The sequence below is a fragment of the Sinohyriopsis cumingii genome, chromosome 5 (assembly GCF_028554795.1).
Source record: "Sinohyriopsis cumingii isolate HCF-2022 chromosome 5, ASM2855479v2, whole genome shotgun sequence".
Classification (NCBI taxonomy): domain Eukaryota; kingdom Metazoa; phylum Mollusca; class Bivalvia; order Unionida; family Unionidae; genus Sinohyriopsis; species Sinohyriopsis cumingii.
The window spans coordinates 137410926-137433851 of record NC_142965.1 but is presented as its reverse complement, the minus strand read 5'-3'; the positions used below and the strand labels follow the sequence as shown (position 1 = coordinate 137433851).

At 36.1% G+C, this 22926-nt stretch overlaps 1 protein-coding gene across 5 annotated transcripts; it reads right to left on the bottom strand.

The window, feature by feature from the left end:
• Window positions 1–1763: 1763 nt before the first annotated feature.
• LOC149800329 (uncharacterized) lies at window positions 1764–16745 on the bottom strand. 5 transcript variants are annotated; one of them, XM_089959921.1, is made up of 9 exons: window positions 14830–14991; window positions 11317–11545; window positions 9752–9847; window positions 8957–9009; window positions 8250–8333; window positions 6070–6271; window positions 5460–5549; window positions 5069–5170; window positions 1764–4241 (listed from the first exon to the last, which is right to left on the bottom strand). In XM_089959921.1, the coding sequence occupies exons 3-9, from the start codon at window positions 9830–9832 to the stop codon at window positions 2373–2375; spliced, it is 2481 nt and encodes an 826-aa protein (XP_089816047.1). In that variant the 5' UTR covers window positions 9833–9847; window positions 11317–11545; window positions 14830–14991; the 3' UTR covers window positions 1764–2372. The 5 variants fall into 5 exon arrangements, with proteins under 5 accessions (XP_089816047.1, XP_089816048.1, XP_089816046.1 ...); XM_089959922.1 differs by lacking the exons at window positions 11317–11545; window positions 14830–14991 and adding an exon at window positions 16604–16745; XM_089959920.1 differs by lacking the exon at window positions 11317–11545 and having other exon boundaries at window positions 14830–14989.
• Between the last annotated feature and the right edge of the window lie 6181 nt (window positions 16746–22926).

Sequence of the window (22926 nt, the reverse complement as noted above, 5' to 3'; positions counted from 1 at the left end):
TTATTTATATTTTATATGTATTATTATTTAAAAATCTGAGTGAACATTTTATTGTCGACTAAATGTCTTTCACATACAATTTTCGAAAGCCTAATTAGAAGGCATTGTTCTCTATGTTCAATAGATGTGACAATTACATCGAAAGGAATAGCGATGAATATGTGATAAAATCAGTGTACTTGTAGTAATTAAATTAGGGTAGCTTTCACAAATTGAAATACAAATAAAGAAGACATAGTGTAACTAGTGGCTACAACATATTAAAAATGTTTCTTAAAGTCAGTATATATTGCATACAATCAGGAAGTAACTTTTACATTGAACAGAGAGAGTAGTATTGCTGTTTAACTCTGTGTATTTACAGGTTAACTCTTTATCGACCAACTATAATGTATGCCCATCACCGCTTTGATTATCAATATTGCCGATTTTAGGTGTCATCTTTAGTATACTTCTAGTACAGAAATACAATTTCGAGAGTATCTCTTCTAGAGGTTACAGTAAACGAATCCGTCTCTAAGTATCGAGGGTCGTACATTTCCCATAATTCTTATCTACACCACTGTTTATTATAATCACGTGGTTCATACCCACATGATGATTCCATAATATTCTTTCCCTTGTTGTCAAGATGGTCACTTATTTGGTAATGTCTCTCTTTCCTGCTATTTTCATCAAGTAAGATGACATCAGATTTTTGCAACTAAACTATTCCTGGATTTCATTAGTCGCTGTGTAAATTACTTGCACGGTTCTATTTTGGTTTTTTACTTTTCTATTTTTGATAAATAAAGCAGATATTATGTATATTTAATTTGTATTGTTTGTTGGCTTTTCTCAATAAGTGCGTACGTACGTGCGTGCGTGCGTGCGTGCGTGTGTGTGTGTGTGTGTGTGTGTGTGTGTGTGTGTGTGTGTGTGCTGTAAATCATCAGTGACATCGCCTCGGATACGGGACCTCGTGGGTTCGATCCCCGGCCAAGTTATACCAAATACTTACCAAAAACGTGGTACTAGGCACTCAGCATTCAGAGGTCGGTGTTAGGACGTGTCGGCCTGGTGTCAGGATAATGTCACCGGGTGGGACATCATGCTACATGTATGTTGCATGATGCCCCAGTGGTAGACGTCACTATAAACTGCCACACTGCAGACATCGTGGCGATATGATGGAAAGTTGTTAAAGCTACGTTAAAAAGTCCAAATCACACACACACACACACACACGTGACATTTATATTATAAACAACATGATGCATAACTGAGATTTCTCTATGATTATAGAGCAAATATTAAGATGGTTGCTAACGGGGATAACATGTACACTCCTCATTTTTGGATTATTGATACTCGATTTGAGTGTAGAACATTAAGCTTTTCGCTTGGATGTTCATAAACGTTTTGACAACATGAATGCCTTAGAGACGAGACTGACCTATGTCCTGGCTAAATATAGTGTCTTAGTTTTTTATAACAATGTTGTTTACTTGAAAACGTTCTAATTCCTGCCTTAATATCCTCAGTGGAATCAGTCTTGTAGTGTTTCAGCTCTTTAATATGGGCTGATTTATTTATTTAAATTATTCATTGGAGTTAGAAAGTGCTCATTAATACTTCTTGGACTAAATCATTAATTTGGAATTGCAGTGAATTCAGTCAAAAACAGTTTGTATTATATGATTGTGAAACACCTAAAGACTGTCAACACAGAGCCACTCTCCAGTCCACTGGTACAATAATACATTCGAGACTACAGGCACATCAACACATTCGATATTGGAATTTATTTGGGGCACCACTGAAATTCAACTGAAAATTTATACACTTGCACTTGTAATAAAACTTCTAGGACTATTTGGAATTTAATTCACAATACTGTAAATTATTTTTACATTTTCTCTTTTTAGACCAGGGAAATAAATTGTTTGAATTTAACAAAACTTGATGGTTTTCGCTTTTGTCTGTTAATTACTTTAATACCATAGAGTCTTAACATTACTTATATGCTTTTCACATTGACCTTCTGCCGTCTGCATAGTTTGTCACTTGAATCATTTTCAAAAAGACGTCCTTCATTTTTGTGCACAATTATATTCATATCAAATAATTTCTCACTAACTGATTTTGTACATTCTTTACTGCCTCAATCCTCTACAAAGTCTTTATCTGTGTAATATGTTCAACACATGCTCGTGGATTTTGCTAATCCGTCAGATACACGATTCTAAAATCTGTTTATTTCTTTTATAATTTTGCCTCATTTATGTGAAATAGAAATATTGAAAATCATATTGTTATTTCATTTCTCTACATTATTTCATTCGCATGGGACGATTCGCGACTTTTATGTCACTCCGCACAACCCTCTATGATTATATTCCTCCCTGCCCCTCTTCCGATAATTTTCCTTGGTGATGCTTTTCATTCTGTGGCGTCATAGTTGGGTTTGCAATGCCGTCATCAGTGGTCACTGCTAAATCGTGGTTATTGTCATCTGCTTTCTCACCTGGCCCAATGTTTGCAGACAAACTGCAGAAATCGCCAACTCCTAGGTTTTCCTCCTGTTTAGCATACACTTCCGGTCTATTTTTATCATTGCTAGGAGAGACAAAATCATCTTCGGTTTCTTTGCCCCTTTCATTAAGCGAATGTGGGGCATCCATATCCATAGTATGATCAACTGTACGAGTTTTATTTTCTAATAGAAATATATCGTTCGTTTTCTTTCCCAGTTCCATTTCGTTGTCATGGATTAACATAATAGCATCACCCTGTTTTCCACATTTCTCTGCTTGAATCTTTTCTCCAATTGTGATGCCCGTTTGAACTATATTTTTATGTTCTACTTCAAGAGTACTATCCTCCCCATGGTTATTTGAATCCGAAGAATTATTGGAGTTCCTACCACAAGGGTTGGATGATTTATTTTCATGTTCGTCAGGTAGAGAAACCTTAACTGATGTATGTACCCCATCTTCAACGTTTTGATCTAAATCCTGACTTTCTTCATCTTCTACTTTTTGGATTCCATTGGCATCTGTCATTTCCGTTTCTCCTTCCTGGTTCGCTTTAATAACATCTTGTCCGTGATCTTCGATGAAGCAAGGGTTATCAGGTATAGGCTGTGATGTCCCAACCTGATGTCCTGTCAACGTCAATAGTTGCATATCTATCCCCACATCATCTTCTTTTCCAGACTCATCCACTTGTAGTTCAGCTCCTACTGCATTACTAACATCGGTATTTAAGGATTTCACTTGTTCTACAGCCTGGTCTTTCCCAGTAATCTTGTCTTCAGCTTCCTTGTCCCCGCATCCCCTGTCGTCCTCTTTGTCTGTAGAAACAATGTTTCCAAGAGCATGGAGCTCTTTTTGATTCAGCGTTTCTTGATTTTCCTCCATTTTTTCTTCTCCTTCATTATTACGTATTTTAAGAGATTCGATTCCATTAGCGGTATGCACTGATTGTTCAGACTGTTCTTCCTCAGTTATATTTTCTTCATTTCCTTCCAGGCTGTTCTCATTTCCTATACTTTCGATTACACCTTGCAGCGAGGACTCTACTAAGGTGTCATTTTCTATTTGAGACCTTATAACATCCTGGAACTGAATTTGAACATCATTGTCAACAGCTTCTATCAGGTGCGTATCGTCGTCTTCATTAGAAGGTCCTGTGGATGAATTACCTTCAGCTACGATCGCATTAATATCTTTAGTATCCACTTGCTGATCACTAATATGATCCTCAACAGAAATATCTTCTAAAGTGTTTGGTGACACTCTAATTGGCATGCCTTCCAAACAGTATTCATTTACTTGAGAAAACTCGGTCTCTTGATGGTCGTCTTCATTGGGCTGAACCACCTCTTTGGTCTCTGTGCTAAGTTGGGGCATCTTCTTAACAGAGTCATCGAATTTGGGTGACCCATCTTCAGGCGCATCTACTTTGCTATCTTCGGTTTGTCTTCCTTCTCCTTCGCCTTGTGCAACACCCTTTCTCATTAGCGGTCCATTCTGATACAAATACAATACAGGCCACACGACATAAGAAATCTTATGTCCTATTTCAGTATACTCCATAAAATGGTTTTTGTTGAAAATGTCTTCTTTTTCACAGAAAATATACATCGGTGGGTCCTTGATACACATTAACCAACAGATTCGGACACACTCTTCAATATATTCACTGCAGGCTTTAACTCCGTGTTGACCAATTGTTTCTACAAGCTTTTCATTTATTTCCTGTGTAAAAATAAAAGGATAAGTTCTTATAATCCAAAGAGATTGTGGGAGGAGCTAAAAGATCAATGTACGATACAAAGCCACAAGAAAGACGTTTTATTTATTTATTTTTTTTGTTTCAACCGTCTAGGAATATTTATTTCCATTTATCTGCATGAATATATATAACTGTATATTTGTTTCGCTGAAGCAGTAAGTATGTATGTTTCTTTAGTGTAGACTATCGTGAAATAAGATATCTAGAAAAAGTGAATGTGTTTTACAAATACCAGTTTGATGCTCGTTTAGGTGTTATCGATTGAGGACATGCTTCGTTACAGAATTATTGTTCTCAATTACCATAAATCCCAAAATTAAACAGACTAAATAATTAAAGAATCACCCACTCTCCTTACCTCAAAATACGTGCATCTATGTTTTAAATGGAACCCGTTTTAGATATCATGCATTTTATATGGTATATTATATCACAAGTGTTATACCATTACCCTTTATTGCGGTTACAGAGAGCTGAATTTGACATGCGTCTCAAATGTCATTACAAGAATGGAAAATGTCCTTACTTTTTCAAGAAGGGACAGAGGTGGAGGGATGGTGATGAAACATAAACAAAAGATGATTGATATAATATTAATGTATATATCCTAAACAAACATTATAATACAATTCATCAAACATTCATTGACATCAGCAAACAATATTTTTCCTTACAAGAAATGTAGCAACAGTAGTAATACTAATAGTATCGTACGATATTTAAACAGACCGCGTTTATCTGAGAATTCTGCGAAGAAAATCACAAAGCAACACAATAATTTGAGGCATACCTTTGCAATGTCTGTTGGTACAGCACTGAAATGTTTGGTACGGTAAGATTTCATTTTATAAAGTGTTTCCTGTATTAAAGTGTCAAGCGTCTTCTCGGGTTCCTGCAAGACATAACAGACAAGCAAACATATAGACATCAATCTCACAATGAACTGATGAGCGTGTCGCTACTATCTATTTGAAAGTCTCATTTTCTTTGCTTTATAACCACTTTTCCCAAAACTGAAACAAGTTCATTTCATGAAACAAAAAATGCATTTACTGTACCAGGATAATTGATGTCCACAAAGACAACGGTATTCTTATTTGGATAGTCTAATAAGGTGTTGTCAAATTATGATCTTAACATACTTATATTATTTAGATTCGTCATTTAAGATATAGACTTACCTCATCTGACTTTCCTGCTAATGCCAGTAGTACCTTTCTGGCAGCTCCCGTAATTTCCTGACTTCTGTTAAGGGAGATTTCGTATGCAGTCTGAAAGAAAAGCATATAACCAAAACAATATACTTATACCTTTCTGCATTCTGAATCCTACGGTAATTAAATTTCCAATAAAAACAGATGGACAAATCTTTGTTTTCTTATGGTGCCCTTTTTCAGAAAACCCAATTTGATTGAGATAATATTCACGGCTGTAATTTCTATATCATTCAGCTTTTTAATTGATATATATTTGAAGACAAAACAACTTTGAATCAAGTAAGGGAGACTTTGGTAAGACTGTGGAGCAAGTACTTAATGATGTCAAAAAAATATCAAGCTTTTAAAAGCAAATCATTTTCAAAGAAAGAGGAACTTTAATTTCATTCCAGTGAAAAGAACGTTGAAAACGATTAAATGATCTTCGTGAAGATTGAATAGTTAATGATTAAATAATGGTGTTGCTCAGAATTTATACATTATGGCTAACTTTCTATGACCCTTGTTATTTCTAAATCCCAAGATAACGACTGCACAATAGAGGATACGAAACATTTTGCCCGTATGTTCTAACCTTTAAAATTGTCAAAAGTGTCTCCACGGTTTCTTGCTCTGATTTCGTCGGAGGATCAGCTAAGACCTGGTAACAGTCTGTCCACTGATTATCGTACAGTTCAGAAAATTGTTCTGCTATTTTGTCGGGTCGATTCTGGTCACTAAGGTCGGTGATATTCGGATTGCCTTCCGTTAATTGCATAGCTCCCGTTTCACTTAGTCTATATAAAGCAAAAGAAATATTACATTTTGTAATTTTGGAGTGAAACATAAACGTGCCCGCTCGCATATATATATATATATATATATATATATATATATATATATATATATATATATATATATATATATATATATATATATATATATATATACGTGTGCGAGTGTGTTCTAATACTGCACACAAATATACACAGGAGAAAGATGACAACGTCAACGGCAAAAGCTGCTGCAAATGGAGTGACAAACTGTAACGGACTCAGTAGTAATGGTATTGACAGTAGTCCTCTTGCAGTGGCAAAAACGGCAGCAACTTCAAAATCTGCAGAAACGTTGGTGGCATTATCGTTGATAGCAACAGCGGACATTTAGTAACAGTAGTGGCATTAGATATATAAAAAATACCAGAAGCATCAGCCAATCTAATGAACATCAGATCCACACAGTCGTACATGGACATCTGATGGGCAACAATGATTAAAGGTAAATTATGTTGACCTTCTAGCTCACCATTCATATCACAACTTTAAAATTTTTACAAGTGAAACGCATCATTCCAAACATATGGTTGCTAACGATTACACTCCCTAGCACAATTTTGTAACGTATGATCTCATGGGCTACTAGAAATAAGTTGACAGTGAATTTCAGTGATAACCCAAAATGTCAACTTTTATCGGTGTATGTCAGATTACCTTGTAGGACTGTGGAGATTGATTTAACTAGACTGCAGCATCAGCAATATTATTAAGAGTACTAGGACAAGAAGGATGAGAAGCGATAAGCCACCGAGTGGTCCTGCTGCAAAGGAAGTGACAAATTGTAATGGACTGAATAGCAGTCCTGTTGCATTGACACGGCAGTGACGTCATATTTGCGTAAACGTGGTTGCAATAAACAATACCAACAGTAGGAGTCTCTGTGAAACAAGTAGTGGAAGCTTATTAGTGTGTGTGTGTGTATGTGACTTGGATTTTTAACGTAGCTTTAACACTTTTTTCAGTCATATCGCTACGATGTCTGCAGTGTGGCAGATTATAGTGATGTCTAGCACTGGGGCATGATGCCGCAAACATGTAACATGATGTCCCATCCAGTCACATTATCCTGACACCAGGCCGACCAGTTCTAACACTAACATCTTAATGCTGAGCGTCAAGCGAGGGAGCTGTTAGTACCATTTTTGTAAGTCTTTGGTATGACTCGGCTGGGGATCGAACCCACGACCTCCCGCATCCGAGAAGGATGCTTATTAGTAGTGGCGTTGAAGGTAAAAAGTACCAGCAGCATGAATAGTAGTAGTAGTAGGATGATGTGCCAAGTCATTGAAAGTCCTGATGTATTAGCAAAAAAAAGCAGAAAATTGAAACTTTGCAGAAACGTTGGTTCCAATAGCAAGAACAATAATAGCAGTCTCCGTAATAGAAGCTGCGAAAACTTAGTAAGAGTAGTGGTGTCGAAACTAAATGTGCCAGCAACATCAGCAACAGTAGTAGCAGTAGTAATATGAAGGTGATAAAGATGAGGAGTAGAAGCGCCAGGTGAATGAGAATAATAGATAGGTCATAGTCTTAGAGGCATCAGAAGTGGTAACAATATTACTTGCAAGCGGAAGCGGTAGGTCCTAATATTGATAGTGGGAAAATTGTGGACTTTATGTTATCGCGATCGGCAAGTAGATTTTGACATCGTTATAATACAACAGAATAAAGATAATGGAACTTGAAAAGAACTGAAGGACCATCAGTTGCCTCCTGCTTTAGAGATAGTGTGATTACGGAACACGTTTCCTCTTTGTGTATTCTACATCTAAGCATGTTTCCTGACTAAGCTTTCCGTGACCAAAAGATTACAACAGATTGTAATTCGCAACAAAATCTGGCGCTAACCACGTCATTATGTAAACGGTTTTTAAAAAAATAACTTTCAATGGTTGCATTTTTCTGGAATGATAAAAATCTATTTTGACATTAAAATTACCTTGTGCGCAGATCATTGTAATCCTTTCTGAGTGTGTCCAGTTCCTCTTCCTTTTCACTGAGTAGTCGCTGTAACTCGTCATCCCTATATAATATAAAACATAAAATTATATATATATATATATATATATATATATATATATATATATATATATATATATATATATATATATATATATATATATATATAATATTATTCCAACTAATTTTCAGTACACCTACAACAAAAGTATTAATAGCTGTAATGTCAGTAACAGCAACAACAACAACATCATTTGTCAAATTGGTAAAAGGTGTGATTGCTGTAGTAACAGAAGCAAGTGTAGAAATCTGTGTACATTTAGTACTGTTCATTTATTAGCAGTTACTATTTTGATATTACCACGTGAGTGACTATTTTCTTTTATAGAACATTTCATGGTCATTTTTCACGTGCATATGCTATGAATACATACAAATCATTTTTACACTAGAGACCTCTATTAAACGATAATTATGTGGTTTTAAAAAGGTTTTATATTTAAGAGTTAACTCCTTGCAAAATGTCTCCACGAAATTTGAGGGTCAAGTGCAAAAAAATATAAAAAGAGCAAATGTTTCAACGCTTTGTAGTCCATAAAATGCTTTTCAACACAAAATAAATTCGTACAATTATAATGAAGTTACAATGAATGAATAACACAGAGAACGGATGTGGCTATGCGTTACCCGAGGGTTAATACATACTCAGCTTTTGCATTAGCACGTGCTTTTTCCTGGCTCTGAAATTAATAATAATAATAATAATAATAATAATAATAATGTCGTTTAAGTTATAAATTCAGATATAACAGCTTTGGGAAATAATGTAGATGGCTCATATATTACATACAATAATGTAATGGTATATTATTAATCATATATGCATGATAAATGAGAAAACATTAAAGAAAAATACAAAAGCAAAATCTTATACAGCCTTATATATAATAATATGGTTTACAGTTAATACAAAAGGTTTTTATTTTACCTTTCGTCAATGAACAGCTTTTATAAATTCAAAGAGGATCTAATATATATATATATATATATATATATATATATATATATATATATATATATATATATATATATATATATATATATATATATATATATATGTGTGTGTGTGTGTGTGTGTGTATTTGATTTGCATTTGCATTTGATTATTGTCTCAATTTATGCTGTATTCCGTTAAAAATATTAATATATCAGTGTATCAGTACAAGACGGTGTGTTCAGGTTTGAAATATTAATATATCAGTGTATCAGTACAAGACGGTGTGTTCAGGTTTGAAATATTAATATATCAGTGTATCAGTACAAGACGGTGTGTTCAGGTTTGAAATATTAATATATCAGTGTATCAGTAAAAGAAATACTGCAAAAAAAGTCGTGGAGAGGTTTCGTAAAGTTTTTGGATAGTAAAATTGTCGATTTTGGATAGTAAAATTGTCGACAGTATAGTGTGATAAAAATACATACTTTTTCATTGGTCTGCCATGGAATTAAATAGCCTGACACGTGACCCACAGCTGATGCTACTATCCTAAGTACATTCCCCATTTCATCTGGCGTACGCTGTAACGGTACAGTAAACTACTGCAGCTTATCTTCCTACGGTACCTAAATAAATACCTATACAGAAGTTTTGTAAGCAGCATGTACCAATGACTACGTTCAATCATTGCCCTGCATATATTAACAGCACAGATTTATCCATAATTTGGACGAGGCCATATAAGGCCTCCCATTTTTGTGGAACCGATTTACTTCGTTACAATTATCCTTCTAGGCAGAATAATTTTTTTACCACAAACGCCTGTTAAATAATATAAATCATCTAATATCGATCTGACGAAAAGTGCACCTGCGAAATAATGGCTTTAAAAAAGAATGATATATGTATGAGTTGTCTGCTCAAAGTTTCGATTCAAACCAGGTGAATGCTTTTCGAATGTAACGTATATAAGCTGTCTGCTATACTACATTGCGTCTCAAAAACGAATGAGTGGCTTTCATCTCCAAACTGTCTTTTATATAATATACACTTAGTAAATAGCGTTTTAATTTTGTGTGCTAAATAATAAACCCCAACATACAGGTATTCTAAAGACGTTGATAAAGCCACGAGGCACGTGCAAATACCCCGGTACTACTTACAAACAACTGATAAATGTACCACTTGAAAGGAAATATCCACAATATAGGTTTAGTGTTATAGTACCATGCATGTTGATATTGGTTTTAGGTGTACTATGACTAAAGGATGCACATTTATGAGAAAATATGGCTGTGAGGGATCAAACTCAACCTTCTCTTGGGAACGGGGAGGACATAAGACGTGTTCTCCACGCAAAATGATTGATGCGTGATACGCCATATTTTACAAACAATTACTACAGTTATTTCAAGTGAGTTGTAGCCGAGATGGTTAAAGCTAGTGTGTGTGTGTGATTCGGAATTTTAACGTAGCTTTAACAATCTGTCGGTCATATCGCTACGATGTCTCCAGTGTGGCAGTTTATAGTGATGACTAGCACTGGTGCCATCGTGCCGCAGACATGTAGCAACATGTCCCACCCAATCATATTACCCTGACACCAGGCAGACCAGTCCTAACACTAACCTCTTAATGCTGAGCTCCTAGGGAGACAGCTCCCAGTACCATTTTGTAAAGTCTCTGGTATGACTCGGCCGGTGTTCGAACCCGCGACATCCAGCATTCGAGGCAAACTCTCTAACCACTAAACCACCTAAGCAGTCGAGGTTGAATGTAGCTATCGGGCTTAGCAGCCAATGGGTTAGCAGGATCGAGTATACACACCAGCTAAAACTATTGATTAACTGAGGAGAGCTAATAGCTTCTATAATTTCATTGTGTGTTATGTATATCTATATTATGTGTGTTAATTTTCATCACTATACATTGTAAGGGTTATTTATTAATTAACATATTAAATACTAATATTCTTTATAGTTGATAGTTTGTACTTCAAGATGAGGTCATTCTTAAACAAAGTACGTTGTTTCAAGGTAGTGAGCTGCACCTTAAGTCGAAGTAAATATATGATCTGACTTCAGAGCATGAGTTCTTGAAAAACTAGGCTGATCTAATTCCTGATTGGTTTGGCTGCCGGAAATTCAGTCCAGGACCTGACCTTCTTTACGTTTTAGCTTAAATATGCATCTCTCATTCTGCTTTTTACATTGCGTTTTGGCTTTTCTTTTTCTTATAAGGGATAATGGACTGGAAATTATTTATTCTGAGCTTGATATCTGAAGAAGAAACAGTTGTATTCAAATATTAGCTGACAAGATTTGAGTTATTTTTTCTATTTTATTTACTCACTTGAATTGCAAATTGCTCCTAACCTCTGGATTAAGCGACTAGTTTGGAATTACCGTGAATTCATTTAAAGACATTTTGAAATGCATCGTTATGAAACATCAGGACTATTGGCAAATCAGCAGAATGGTTGAAATTCATTCGTAATACCACTGGAACCCATTTGAAATAATCGATACGTTTGGACTTGTGATAGAACTTTTAGGACTGTTAAGGATTTCATTCACCATACTGTAAGTTATTTTTGATATTTCACTTTGCATTTTAGGGAAATAAATTATATTATGAATTTTACAAAACTTTATGGTTTTCACTCTTTTCTGTTACCACATTTAAGACTATTGAAACTTGACATGTGCCAGTATCAAAGTCGATTCCATTGAGTTCTTGAGTGAAACTACTAACGTACTCCCGCACACATCAACAAATATGGTGTACTAAATTCTCTAGGGATAAATGGCATTGTCTTGTTCATTTCGTCCAACGACTGACAGATGAGAGCTACAGGACAACCTTTCTCACACTAATAATTTTATTGACTGCACTTATTTAAAAAGGGTAAATTTGGTTAGCGCCACTCGATTTTTGGCTACAAACTTAATGCAAAGTCTGGTCAAAACATCTGTGCCTAGCGCCGCCCATGTCTTTGGCGTAAACAGTTTATGCCAACTCTACGGATGTCTTTCACTGACGGCGAGCCCGCCTAATAGTGTGGGTTTAGGAGCAAGTTCATGATTAAGGCCTTAGTTTTCTTCACAATCTCTAGCAAGCGATAACATTGGCAAAATTGCGGCAGAAGTATGAACAATAATAGCTTGTTTGTTTGTTTTGGTAAGTTGTTTTCATTTAATTGGGGGGTCTTTTTCATTCTACCCATTTTAGATTGCGGAAAGGGGGCGTAGGTCAAGCACAGATTAATGAGAACTCACGGCGATACCTTTTTAACTCTGCTCGGCAGAGATCAATTCTATTTTTGCCACATTTCGATGAAAACCGAAGTGTGTACCTTGTGAACCGCGGCCCGTATTTCATTTTTCATGGTGGTGTAAGTGTGATATCGATGCCATACTGCGCGTTTACACTTCACCAGTACGTTTTGTAGAGGGCGAGCCTCTTTTCAGTCTCAGTCGTTAAGGACGTTTGGGCTTAAACTTTTATACGAAATATGTGTGGTCCAGGAGCTTTAGTTAATATGACATGGCAATTGCTCGATAGCAGTGGTTCCCAAAACCCCAAGTCGACACCCAAATGATGGCTGCGAGGATGTTACAGAGGGATATGTTTGAGTCACCAGGCCTAGAAAAGTTTGTATCTAGGGTCGCGATCAAATGAGTTTGGTAACCACTGCTCTTTGAGGTAGTGTGATATAAAAGTTTACTTGATCGCAAGTGTTGAAGGAGTGTAGCTCTTCTGCGGACAAGCACTTCTAGCCTGCCCTCGTGTTGTACTAACAAGACTGCGATAACACTAAATAAAATATCAGTGTGCTTAATCTCTTAAGATTATGAAATGATGCGGTTCTCAACATGTCCGCCAATACGGTCGCCAAGAGACACAAACACCACGCCCTCTGTTCAAGGGTTTAGTGACTTATTACTTTTCTCGCACACCACTTTATTTCAGCAGAACGTGTCGTCTGGAATATAACTCTGGTTTGACTTGTGATAGAGGCCTGTAATACCCAAAAGGATAGGTCAAGGCTGTGACCTTTCCACTAAATACAGCGCTACAGTAGCAATCATGCCAGATACAGTCTTAGAAACTCGGTACCTGTGGCTTGGTTGTTGATGAACTGACTGAAGTGGTCTTAGAAACTCGGTACCTGTGGGTTGGTTGTGGGTGAACTGACTGAAGTGATCTTAGAAACTCGGTACATGTGGGTTGGTTGTGGATGAACTGACTGAAGTGGTCTTAGAAACTCGGTACCTGTGGGTTGGTTGTGGGTGAACTGACTGAAGTGGTCTTAGAAACACGGTACCTGTGGGTTGGTTGTGGGTGAACCGACTGAAGTGATCGGATCCAATGCTATTTTTTTATTATGCGTTATATTAGACATTCTTTTGATCCTAATATATCCTCTATCCCAAGATCCACGTACCTTAAATTAAAATCAAGCCCCTGTGGGACGGGATAAAAAGCTTTCAAGCAACTATCCGAACGTTGGGTAAAACGAGAGAAAAAAAGGCTTTTAACTCCTATTTTAGAACTGGGTGAAAAGCTTTGCAGCACTTATCTGAAATAGGCCTCTGCCTCGGAATAATGTTATTTCGTCTGGCCATTCACTAGACCGGCATTTTAAGACATATAGATATTATCTAGAGATGTGCATTTTTCCTCTCAAATTGGGGTCCGTGTATTTTGAAGCTGTCAGAAAATCAAAACAAAATTTTAAACTATTTAATATACAAATATAATCTGACTACCTATTAATATCTTCAGGATGAAGAGGAATGTACGGGAACATATCTGACTCTTCAAAGAGTCTGTAACTTTGTTAATTGTGCAAACACTGTTTATCAAAACTATAAATATGGGACTCAAATACTGAATGCATATTTTTGGGCACATGTAATTATCACGTCTGCAAGGATTACCTATTTATGTGTTACAAGTCAGGGAACTTCTATTTAATTTGCCCGTGGGGTGAGGGATCGTGGGAGTTGAGGAAACAAATGTCCCTCCTCCGCCACGACAGCGTGAAAACAGTGCTCTTGCTGTGAATCGTAGACAAAATTAACAAAATCCATCATATTAGCTGAAGACAAATTATCTGGAGTTAAAAGAAAAATATCCTGGCTTTCAATTTTGAGAAACTCCAGGCCTTCCCCATTCCCAAAGCCATCTCTACCCTCCTAAATTCAATGATTTGTCCCAATCAGACGTGACTTGTGGCGGGGAGAATACCACAGAATTGTGCAGATCTTTAAAATTATGGTGTAGTGAGAATTTATAACACTAGCTAGCGGATTTGCCAGAAAATTTTTAATAAGTATGTTTCGATACATATTATCCTACCTTTTACAAACATATTGTACAGTTAATTTCGAAAGACATGGACTTCTATTGTTTTGATTAAAGACTATAGTATGACTATGATTCAGGTATTTATCACGGATTTTGTACAAATACAGGTTCTCCTAGTCGTAAATAGTTTGAGAAGAAGAAAAAAACGAAAGGACATAATTGTTTGTAACAGTGTCCAAAACATACTAACCTGTTCGAAAATGTTTGACACGGGCTCAGCTTCTAACTTAAACCACGCTCTGTCAAGGTGACCTCTGATGCTAGATGTGGAATTGTATTACTACCGGGTTCATTTGCAGGTATTAGTCATAAATATGTGCATGCAACTACAACTCGACCCAAACTAGGTCAAGGCGATCCCAACATATACATTGCGATGAGATCTTTGCCTGTGCAACTGTATGGAGAAGGTTAACGATCTACTAAGTTGCATTGCATTAAAAAAAAAAAAAAAAAAAAAACAACGAAACCCTGCTTTACTACACTTGTCTATTATTCCTTTCAGTGGTTTTGTTTGTAGCGTGTGCACAGCAAGATGATAAAACACGTAATGGTATATTGTTGCCTCTATACCGTAAAAATTGTTACGGTCACTTATTATCGTTATTTATTTAACCTTTACATTCATTTGAAGCCACGTATGTATCACTCGCTACTGGAAGACGCTTGCATCTGATAAAACCCTCATTACTGTACAAGCATTTAATACAAACAATTACTACGTTATATGAAAGAAGTCTTGGTTGGCGACCATTTGATGGATTGGTTATGAAACATTTTATCCCTTACAGAGATATAACTAGATACTAAATCAATTTTTTCACAAAATAATTTACCGATAAACTAACACCGGATTGTGGCATACATGTATTTCTTTGTCGGCATGGAAACATTAGATCAATAACTAAATGTATTCCAGGTATGAATGTCTGACAACATTGCACCGCAGTTTGTCATGATTATTGTTCAAATGAGTATTCAATAAAATCTCAAGCAATGTTTAAAAGACTAGAAATCAGATTAAAACTACCCAGATTTCATGTAAGATACACTTTCATACATCATGCATCCCAGCTGCTACTTCTTTTCCAAGAACGTCTCGAAATGATTGTCACTACTGGAACTTGAAGGAATAATTGGAGTGTATCTTACGTACAATCAAACCCTTTACTGCTCTCGTTTTATTCATAATTCGATCTATTTTCTTTTTTTCTTTCAATATTTTTTAATCAAACATTAAACCAGTAGATCAACGTATCATATATAATTTGTGATTGTCAATATAAAAACGTCATATGAAGAAAATAATGTGTAATTTGTCAGCACCTAGAAACGCCACACAGCAGACTTCTTGAGTATAGAGATCACAATACATTTATGTGATTAAAATTAGTGTTCACTGGACAAGAAGTTTATAAAACTTGAACATGGTATGCGTTCTCTTTGTGCAGCTTTGATGTACATCAATTGTCAGAAATAATAATAATAATAATAATAATAATAATAATAATAATAATAATTTTAAGAGGCTAAAATGTTTAGCATTTAAGCTAATACCCCATGTGGTTCTCATACAAATATGTACAAACTAAATTCAACTAAAATTTAGTTAAAAATCGTATACGTATTTAAAAAATAATATAGGATGGTCATTAATTGAAAACAACAAAAGAAGAGTAAAATACTTGTAAATAATCAAATTGAAATATAAGTTTGGATAGCATTAGCAGTGAGCCATAAGGTAATAATTACACAAGGACTTGAATTTACAGCCGGAGAGTGATTTTCTAGTTTCCATATGAACAGCATTCCATTACTTTAGACCAGATATAGCACGATACTTATCAAATAGGAAAAGCCAGATCGTTGTATAGAAACATAAATTTCGGAAAAAGAACGTTGGTCACCGCCATGGATTAGTGGTCTGTTGAGATAAGATAGATAATTAAGTGCAAGCTACTGACCGTATTTTACATCACGCAACTTTCTGGGAAGCAACAGTCCACAAAAGGGTAACCAATTTAATTTCGAATACATTTCATCGGATGTGAAAGTATCAGTTTTTAGAATCATTCGGGCAGCTCCTTTTGCAATTTAATAGTCTTATCAGTTTGAGCGGTACTGCAGTTGACACAAACTGTACACGCTTAATCTAAGTTGTGTAATGTAGCTGCCCCAAATAGTGCACCCTTAATATATGTCGTTTACAATATAGCTGTTGTAATATACTTTAAGAATATTTTCAGTAACGTAATTACAAAGAATTTTTTGTAAGTACTATCCATGTACTTGGTAAAAGACGTGATTAATTTCGGTGTCAAATTGAAGATGGTTATCAATATACCTTTTTTGAGTGTATACAGTTCAGCATATACATAAATCTGAGTGCAGTATGTGTCGACAGTTCTGAGTGTAGTCACTTATACAAATAGTTTTTATAGATTTATGCGCATTTCATTTTACGCACACGACTTCTGAAAATAATGAGATACTGGTCTGAAGATGATGATGGACAACGGATGTAGATGTGCCTGAATTTTGGTTTACTTTTGTCATCAGCGAATATATCGGAATTAGAGTGCTTAAGACGTGGATGCACTGGTACAAGTAGACTTTATCTCTTACCGATACCGACCACCCCACCCCGTATTTCCGGTGCGGCAGTACCGGTAATAAATATCTTAACAATACGGTACGGCGTACACGACCGTACCGGCTTATTTCCACCACCAAAGCAGATGTTGGCTCGAGTACTTTTGATAGTTTATTAGAAGGATGGTCAAGGTTGTAAAAGAAAATTGTGTCCACCAGACGTTTTATGATTTTGATTGAAAAGAGCTATATTAAAATCACCAATGATGATATATTCCATATCAGGCGTTGAGAAATTTGGACGTACAAGTTCAATATCGATTATGTAAATCAACGTAGCAAGCGAGTGAGACGGTAAACTGAACAAAAAAGAAAGGGTTTTGATATAAAGGGGTAAACACATATCCATTTGGATTCTGCAGCATTACTTTCGACTCTGTATTTGTACATTAAAACACTGAAAATATACGAATATGGAATACACCAACTATCCAGCCATCGATTCAGTGTACTCCGACTTAGATCGTTAGATGAATCTTTATTAGGACAAAAAATTTATTTAATTCCAAGGGAATTATTATTACAAGGCAGGATGATAAGAAACACTGCATATAATAAGAATAGAGCACATTAAAATCTGCAGAGGAAGTAAGACTACGGTGAGCTATAAAAGGTTGCATTCATGGCAAATAGACTTTAACGCAGAAATGGAATTACTGCGTAAGGGTGGGTCGCCGATATGACACCCAGTCTTACACTCTTAATAAAGACCATTTCTGTCGTTGTAGGTCAGCCTACAGGGTTTAGTGTGATTTACTGAGGGATATCATCTGTCATAGAAAGTTGACTGACTATCATAAATTCTAAAGTTTAAGTCATGTTTGTTGTACACGTTATGCTAAAGTCTACGACCAAAGTATATGTTACGGTCATCTATATGGGTTGCAATTTGATGTGTGATACATCCTTTGTATTCAGAGGGCTGTCTGAATGAGATCCAGCGAAATATGTCAAGCAGTATCATCTTAAATGTAATGTCTGTACAAGTTCCTGCCGAGGGGAATGTTCTTGGTCATCTCAAATGTACTATCTGTATAAAGTGCCTGCGGACGGGAATGATCTTAGTTCAAAAATTATCGTCCTGATCTAACACAACCCCTAACGCGATCCATTAATCAATTTGTAAAATCTTACATCTTTTGGACCTCCATGACAAATTGGTATGACGCATACAAGCGAAAGAGTGACCTAATCGTTTGTGTGACACTACAAGCACACCATTGCTCAGGCAATTTAATTCCCGGACGGGCAAGCTTAAGATCTCCATGGGTAGACCTTGACAGTACGTTAGAGATCGACCTGATATTTAATACAATGACAGTTGTATGTTCATGTGTTACAACCATGCACGTTGTAAATGGGGGCCCCGAGTGACCGAGTGGTCTAAAGCGCTCACCGTTCCGGATCACTGCCATCTCACCTCTGTCTGCATGTGTTCCAGTCCAAGGCTCGGCTAGCGTGGATACGTGGGAAAGCCTGCCAGTAGCTTCTCGTGGGTCGGTGGTTCTTCCCTAGGTTTTCCAGGGTTCTTCCTCCACCAGTTATGCTGGCCGCCATGTATAGCCTATCTTGTGCTAAAAAATGGCGTTAAACCCTCGAACAACAACAACAACAACGTTGTAAATGCAAGAAAACCTGTTCACATGATATATTATGAAACTGTCTCTTTCATGTGGCCCAAAGATTGTTTACAGGTGTGCCAAAGGTTCTAGCGACCCTGACCTCAAGCATGCACATATTGCTAATCAGGCTGTAATGTGAATGGCGACAGCTGCGGATCAGTTGAAAAATCTAAGATCGCAGGCAATTCAATCGATTCAAGATTGACTACCATTATTAGTGACTTGGCAACCAATGGCTGAAGTAAGGGGTGATTGTACTTCCATCAATGGCAACAGTGAGAGCACCATTTGGTAAGAATGTCAATGAAACTGCTGAATGAGGGCTCGCCTATTCGAGAATTGCAAATGCAGTAACGGGAAGCAAGTTGTGGTTGTGGATAGGACACAATAGGTATTACACGACACTGAAAATGTGTAAGTGACGGCAAAATGTAAAGATGCATCCAACCCCACATATTTAACATGGGCTCACCTGTAATAGTAGATCACAGCGTTAGAGATTTTCAGTATTATGCATTCCTGACCAAGGGCCTCTTGCCATTAAAAATAGAATTACAAGTGCAGGACGCATTTTTATTGTTGTTTTTGTGAGGCTTTCTTGGTAATTGAGGATAAACTTATACGTGTTAACATAGGCAACGATTACGACACAAGATCGATTAGTTAACAACTCCGCTATGACGTTCAATAGCACATATCACATCTCTGGAATCCAAATTTCAACCTTGTATTCGTGCAGTGGTGAGGGCAACTTCATGGAGCATGATGGTAGTTTTCTTTGTGGAATTTTTTGGTCATATATTTGGGTTTTGTAGAGCGGTCCAGAATGTTAATTTATGGACCAAACAGTTATGTTGACCCATAAGAGCAATGCCAATTATGCAATCTGGCATGACAATGGTGTGGTGGATAACTAAATTGAGCTGACAACATTAATATTGTACATGCCCATTCTAACCGCAGAATCAACCACAGAATAAAGTCAGCTGTCATTTCTGCAGTCTAGAGACACAACAGTGCTGTCATTACTCATGCTCATCGTAGACTTGCTCCCTAGCGATGTTCAGGGACAATATGCATAGCAAATAAGCATCCAACATTGTCTCAGTGCAAAAGAACATGGGATGGCTCTGGACAAAGTGGTGGTGTCATTGATTTTTCAGCGACACGAAAGCAAGAGCCAGTCAAACATCATCCAGCGCTACCAAATTCTATCAGAGCAATTACCATAGGTCAATCTTTACTATAGTAAGATGCAATTATTACTTAATATGATAATGAGATGGCTCAAGTGGGATAATTATGTTTAGTGGCACCATCTGTAGATGATCAGCGATGGTGCGATGTGCTTAAAGATTTTATTGAAAATACACAATTACTGGACGAGGACGGCAATGATATTATTAATTTTATCACCGATACTGATGAAGCCCCATCTGTAGATGACCTCGATAGATTTATTAATCTTGTAGTATATAATGATGCTATGCCGCACAGACAATCAAATCCAGCTCGGATATTTTCTCGAGGCAAACAAAAAAACACAGACGTGATTTATGTTACTCAGCAAGATACACAAATACCTAAAAAGTGAGCAGAGATAACTGCAATATTTTAGTTGTGTGTTGAATGGAGTTGATACACATACTTTGCAAAACATTCATCAGATTTTTGGTGTTCATGGGATATAGATATGATTAAGTTCAAAAACTTCTCTTCAAAAGCACAAGCTACCCCACACGGATTTATCACGATACATTTACATGATTCTCGGTCACGATATCGTGTAGGTCTTCATAAAATGTTTGGTTAAGAAACAGCAGCAGGGGGGGTGACGACCACAAATAAGTATCCGACAGGTAAACAAAACACATACAAATTTGAAAACACGAACGACAATGATGAAATAACAAAATGAGCTAACTCAATTAGAGAAACTATCAATCAGTTAGAGGCTTCGGTTTGACGTTATTGACCTTATATTTTCATATTTTTTCTTACGAATGTTTCTTTTCAAAGAAGACTTGCTCCCAAACTGGTCTGTTCACCCTCTTAGCTGCTGAAATACACAGAGGGCTAAGTAAAATGGCCAGTTGTTTTTATTGTTGTTGGGGATGGTTTTGATAAACCTAGACCTGAAGTATTCAAGGTACAAGAGTCTAGATTGTACATAGTCATCTTAATCTGATTAAATTCCAAATTTGGAAAATGGTCACCAGTGTAAGAGTGAATCACTAACAGATGCCACCCAAAACAGTACTGTTCCAGTACCTTTCAAACAGCAACATTGTTACCATTAAGTCACAGGAGGTGAATTTTAGTTAGAAGGGCTCAGCATCTAACCGGACTCGCACTTAAACGTTTTTGCCATTTGTGTTTAAGGCTGATTATTGCATCTTGTGTTATCTGCCATGGTGGACAAAGTGTGTGTGTGTGTGTGTGTGTGTGTTTACATAGCTTTAACACTTTTAGTCATATTGTTATGACGTCTGCAGTGTGACAGTTTATAGTGATATCTAGCAATGGCGCCTGGTTCAGCAGACATGTGGTACCAGCCAATCACATTATCCTGACACCAGGATGACCAGTCCTAACAATAACCTCTTAATGTGCAGTTAGTGTAACCATACCAATATATTTCATCTTATAATGGTTTAATACCTTCATCATAATCCCAACTTCCTTCAAAATATGACTCTTCTTAGGGAGTATAATTTTACCCAATTATTCTTTGTGACTTTAATGATACTTTTATTTGCTCCATTACATGAATGGGATGCATGGCCTCAACATAGTCAAGGCTACAACATCAGATCTGTTTAGTACCCTCACCACCAATGTTAAAACAAAAAGCAAGGATATAACAAAATGCTCAAAATTTTAAACAATTTCATTCATCAATTTATAATGTATGACCCAATTGTTACAAGGGTGTCCCTAACACTGTCAACTTATTGGCATTTCAAACCCAATGGTAGATCACGATATAAACAAGTAGATAGACTGTTCACTGTCATTTTATGCTTTCTAGAACAGTCTATTGCAGTAAAAATTGTCGCATTGTCTAGTTTTAATATTTTTTAATAAAACTGAACAAATATAAAGCATGAACACTTATATACATGTATGCAAGATATGCAAATCCAAAATTTACAGAATTATTGAGATTATCGAAAACTGTGAAGTACATCACAATTATTGCTTGAATCTGTTACCAAAGAAACTACCATTTGATTAGAAAGGCTAACAAACTGACAATGTTTTGGACCCCCTTACGTTTTTAAAATCCTTGCCGTTCTAGTTTTTAAAATCAGTTGGGAGTACAAGCAAATGGAAGAGTGTAAGAATACTGTAGTTAATACTAAATGGAAGAGTGTAGGAATACTGTAGTTAATACTAAATGGAAGAGTGTAGGAATACTGTAGTTAATATTAAATGGAAGAGTGTAAGAATACTGTAGTTAATACTAAATGGAAGAGTGTAAGAATACTGTAGTTAATATTAAATGGAAGAGTGTAAGAATACTGTAGTTAATACTAAATGGAAGAGTGTAAGAATACTGTAGTTAATACTAAATGGAAGAGTGTAAGAATACTGTAGTTAATATTAAATGGAAGAGTGTAAGAATACAGTAGTTAATATTAAATGGAAGAGTGTAAGAATACTGTAGTTAATATTAAATGGAAGAGTGTAAGAATACTGTAGTTAATACTAAATGGAAGAGTGTAAGAATACTGTAGTTAATATTAAATGGAAGAGTGTAAGAATACTGTAGTTAATACTAAATGGAAGAGTGTAAGAATACTGTAGTTAATACTAAATGGAAGAGTGTAAGAATACTGTAGTTAATATTAAATGGAAGAGTGTAAGAATACTGTAGTTAATATTAAATGAGTGTAAGAATACTGTAGTTAATATTAAATGGAAGACTGTAGTTAATATTAAATGGAAGAGTGTAAGAATACTGTAGTTAATACTAAATGGAAGAGTGTAAGAATACTGTAGTTAATACT

Excerpts from the sequence above, each read along its gene's own strand:
- LOC149800329 (XM_089959922.1), bottom strand. The coding sequence starts at position 9,832 with ATGGGGAATGTACTTAGGATAGTAGCATCAGCTGTGGGTCACGTGTCA. Across the intron at positions 8,334-8,956 it reads GAGTATGTATTAACCCTCGG|GGATGACGAGTTACAGCGAC; the intron begins GTAACGCATAGC and ends TATATTATATAG. Across the intron at positions 4,242-5,068 it reads TACCAACAGACATTGCAAAG|GAAATAAATGAAAAGCTTGT; the intron begins GTATGCCTCAAA and ends ATTTTTACACAG.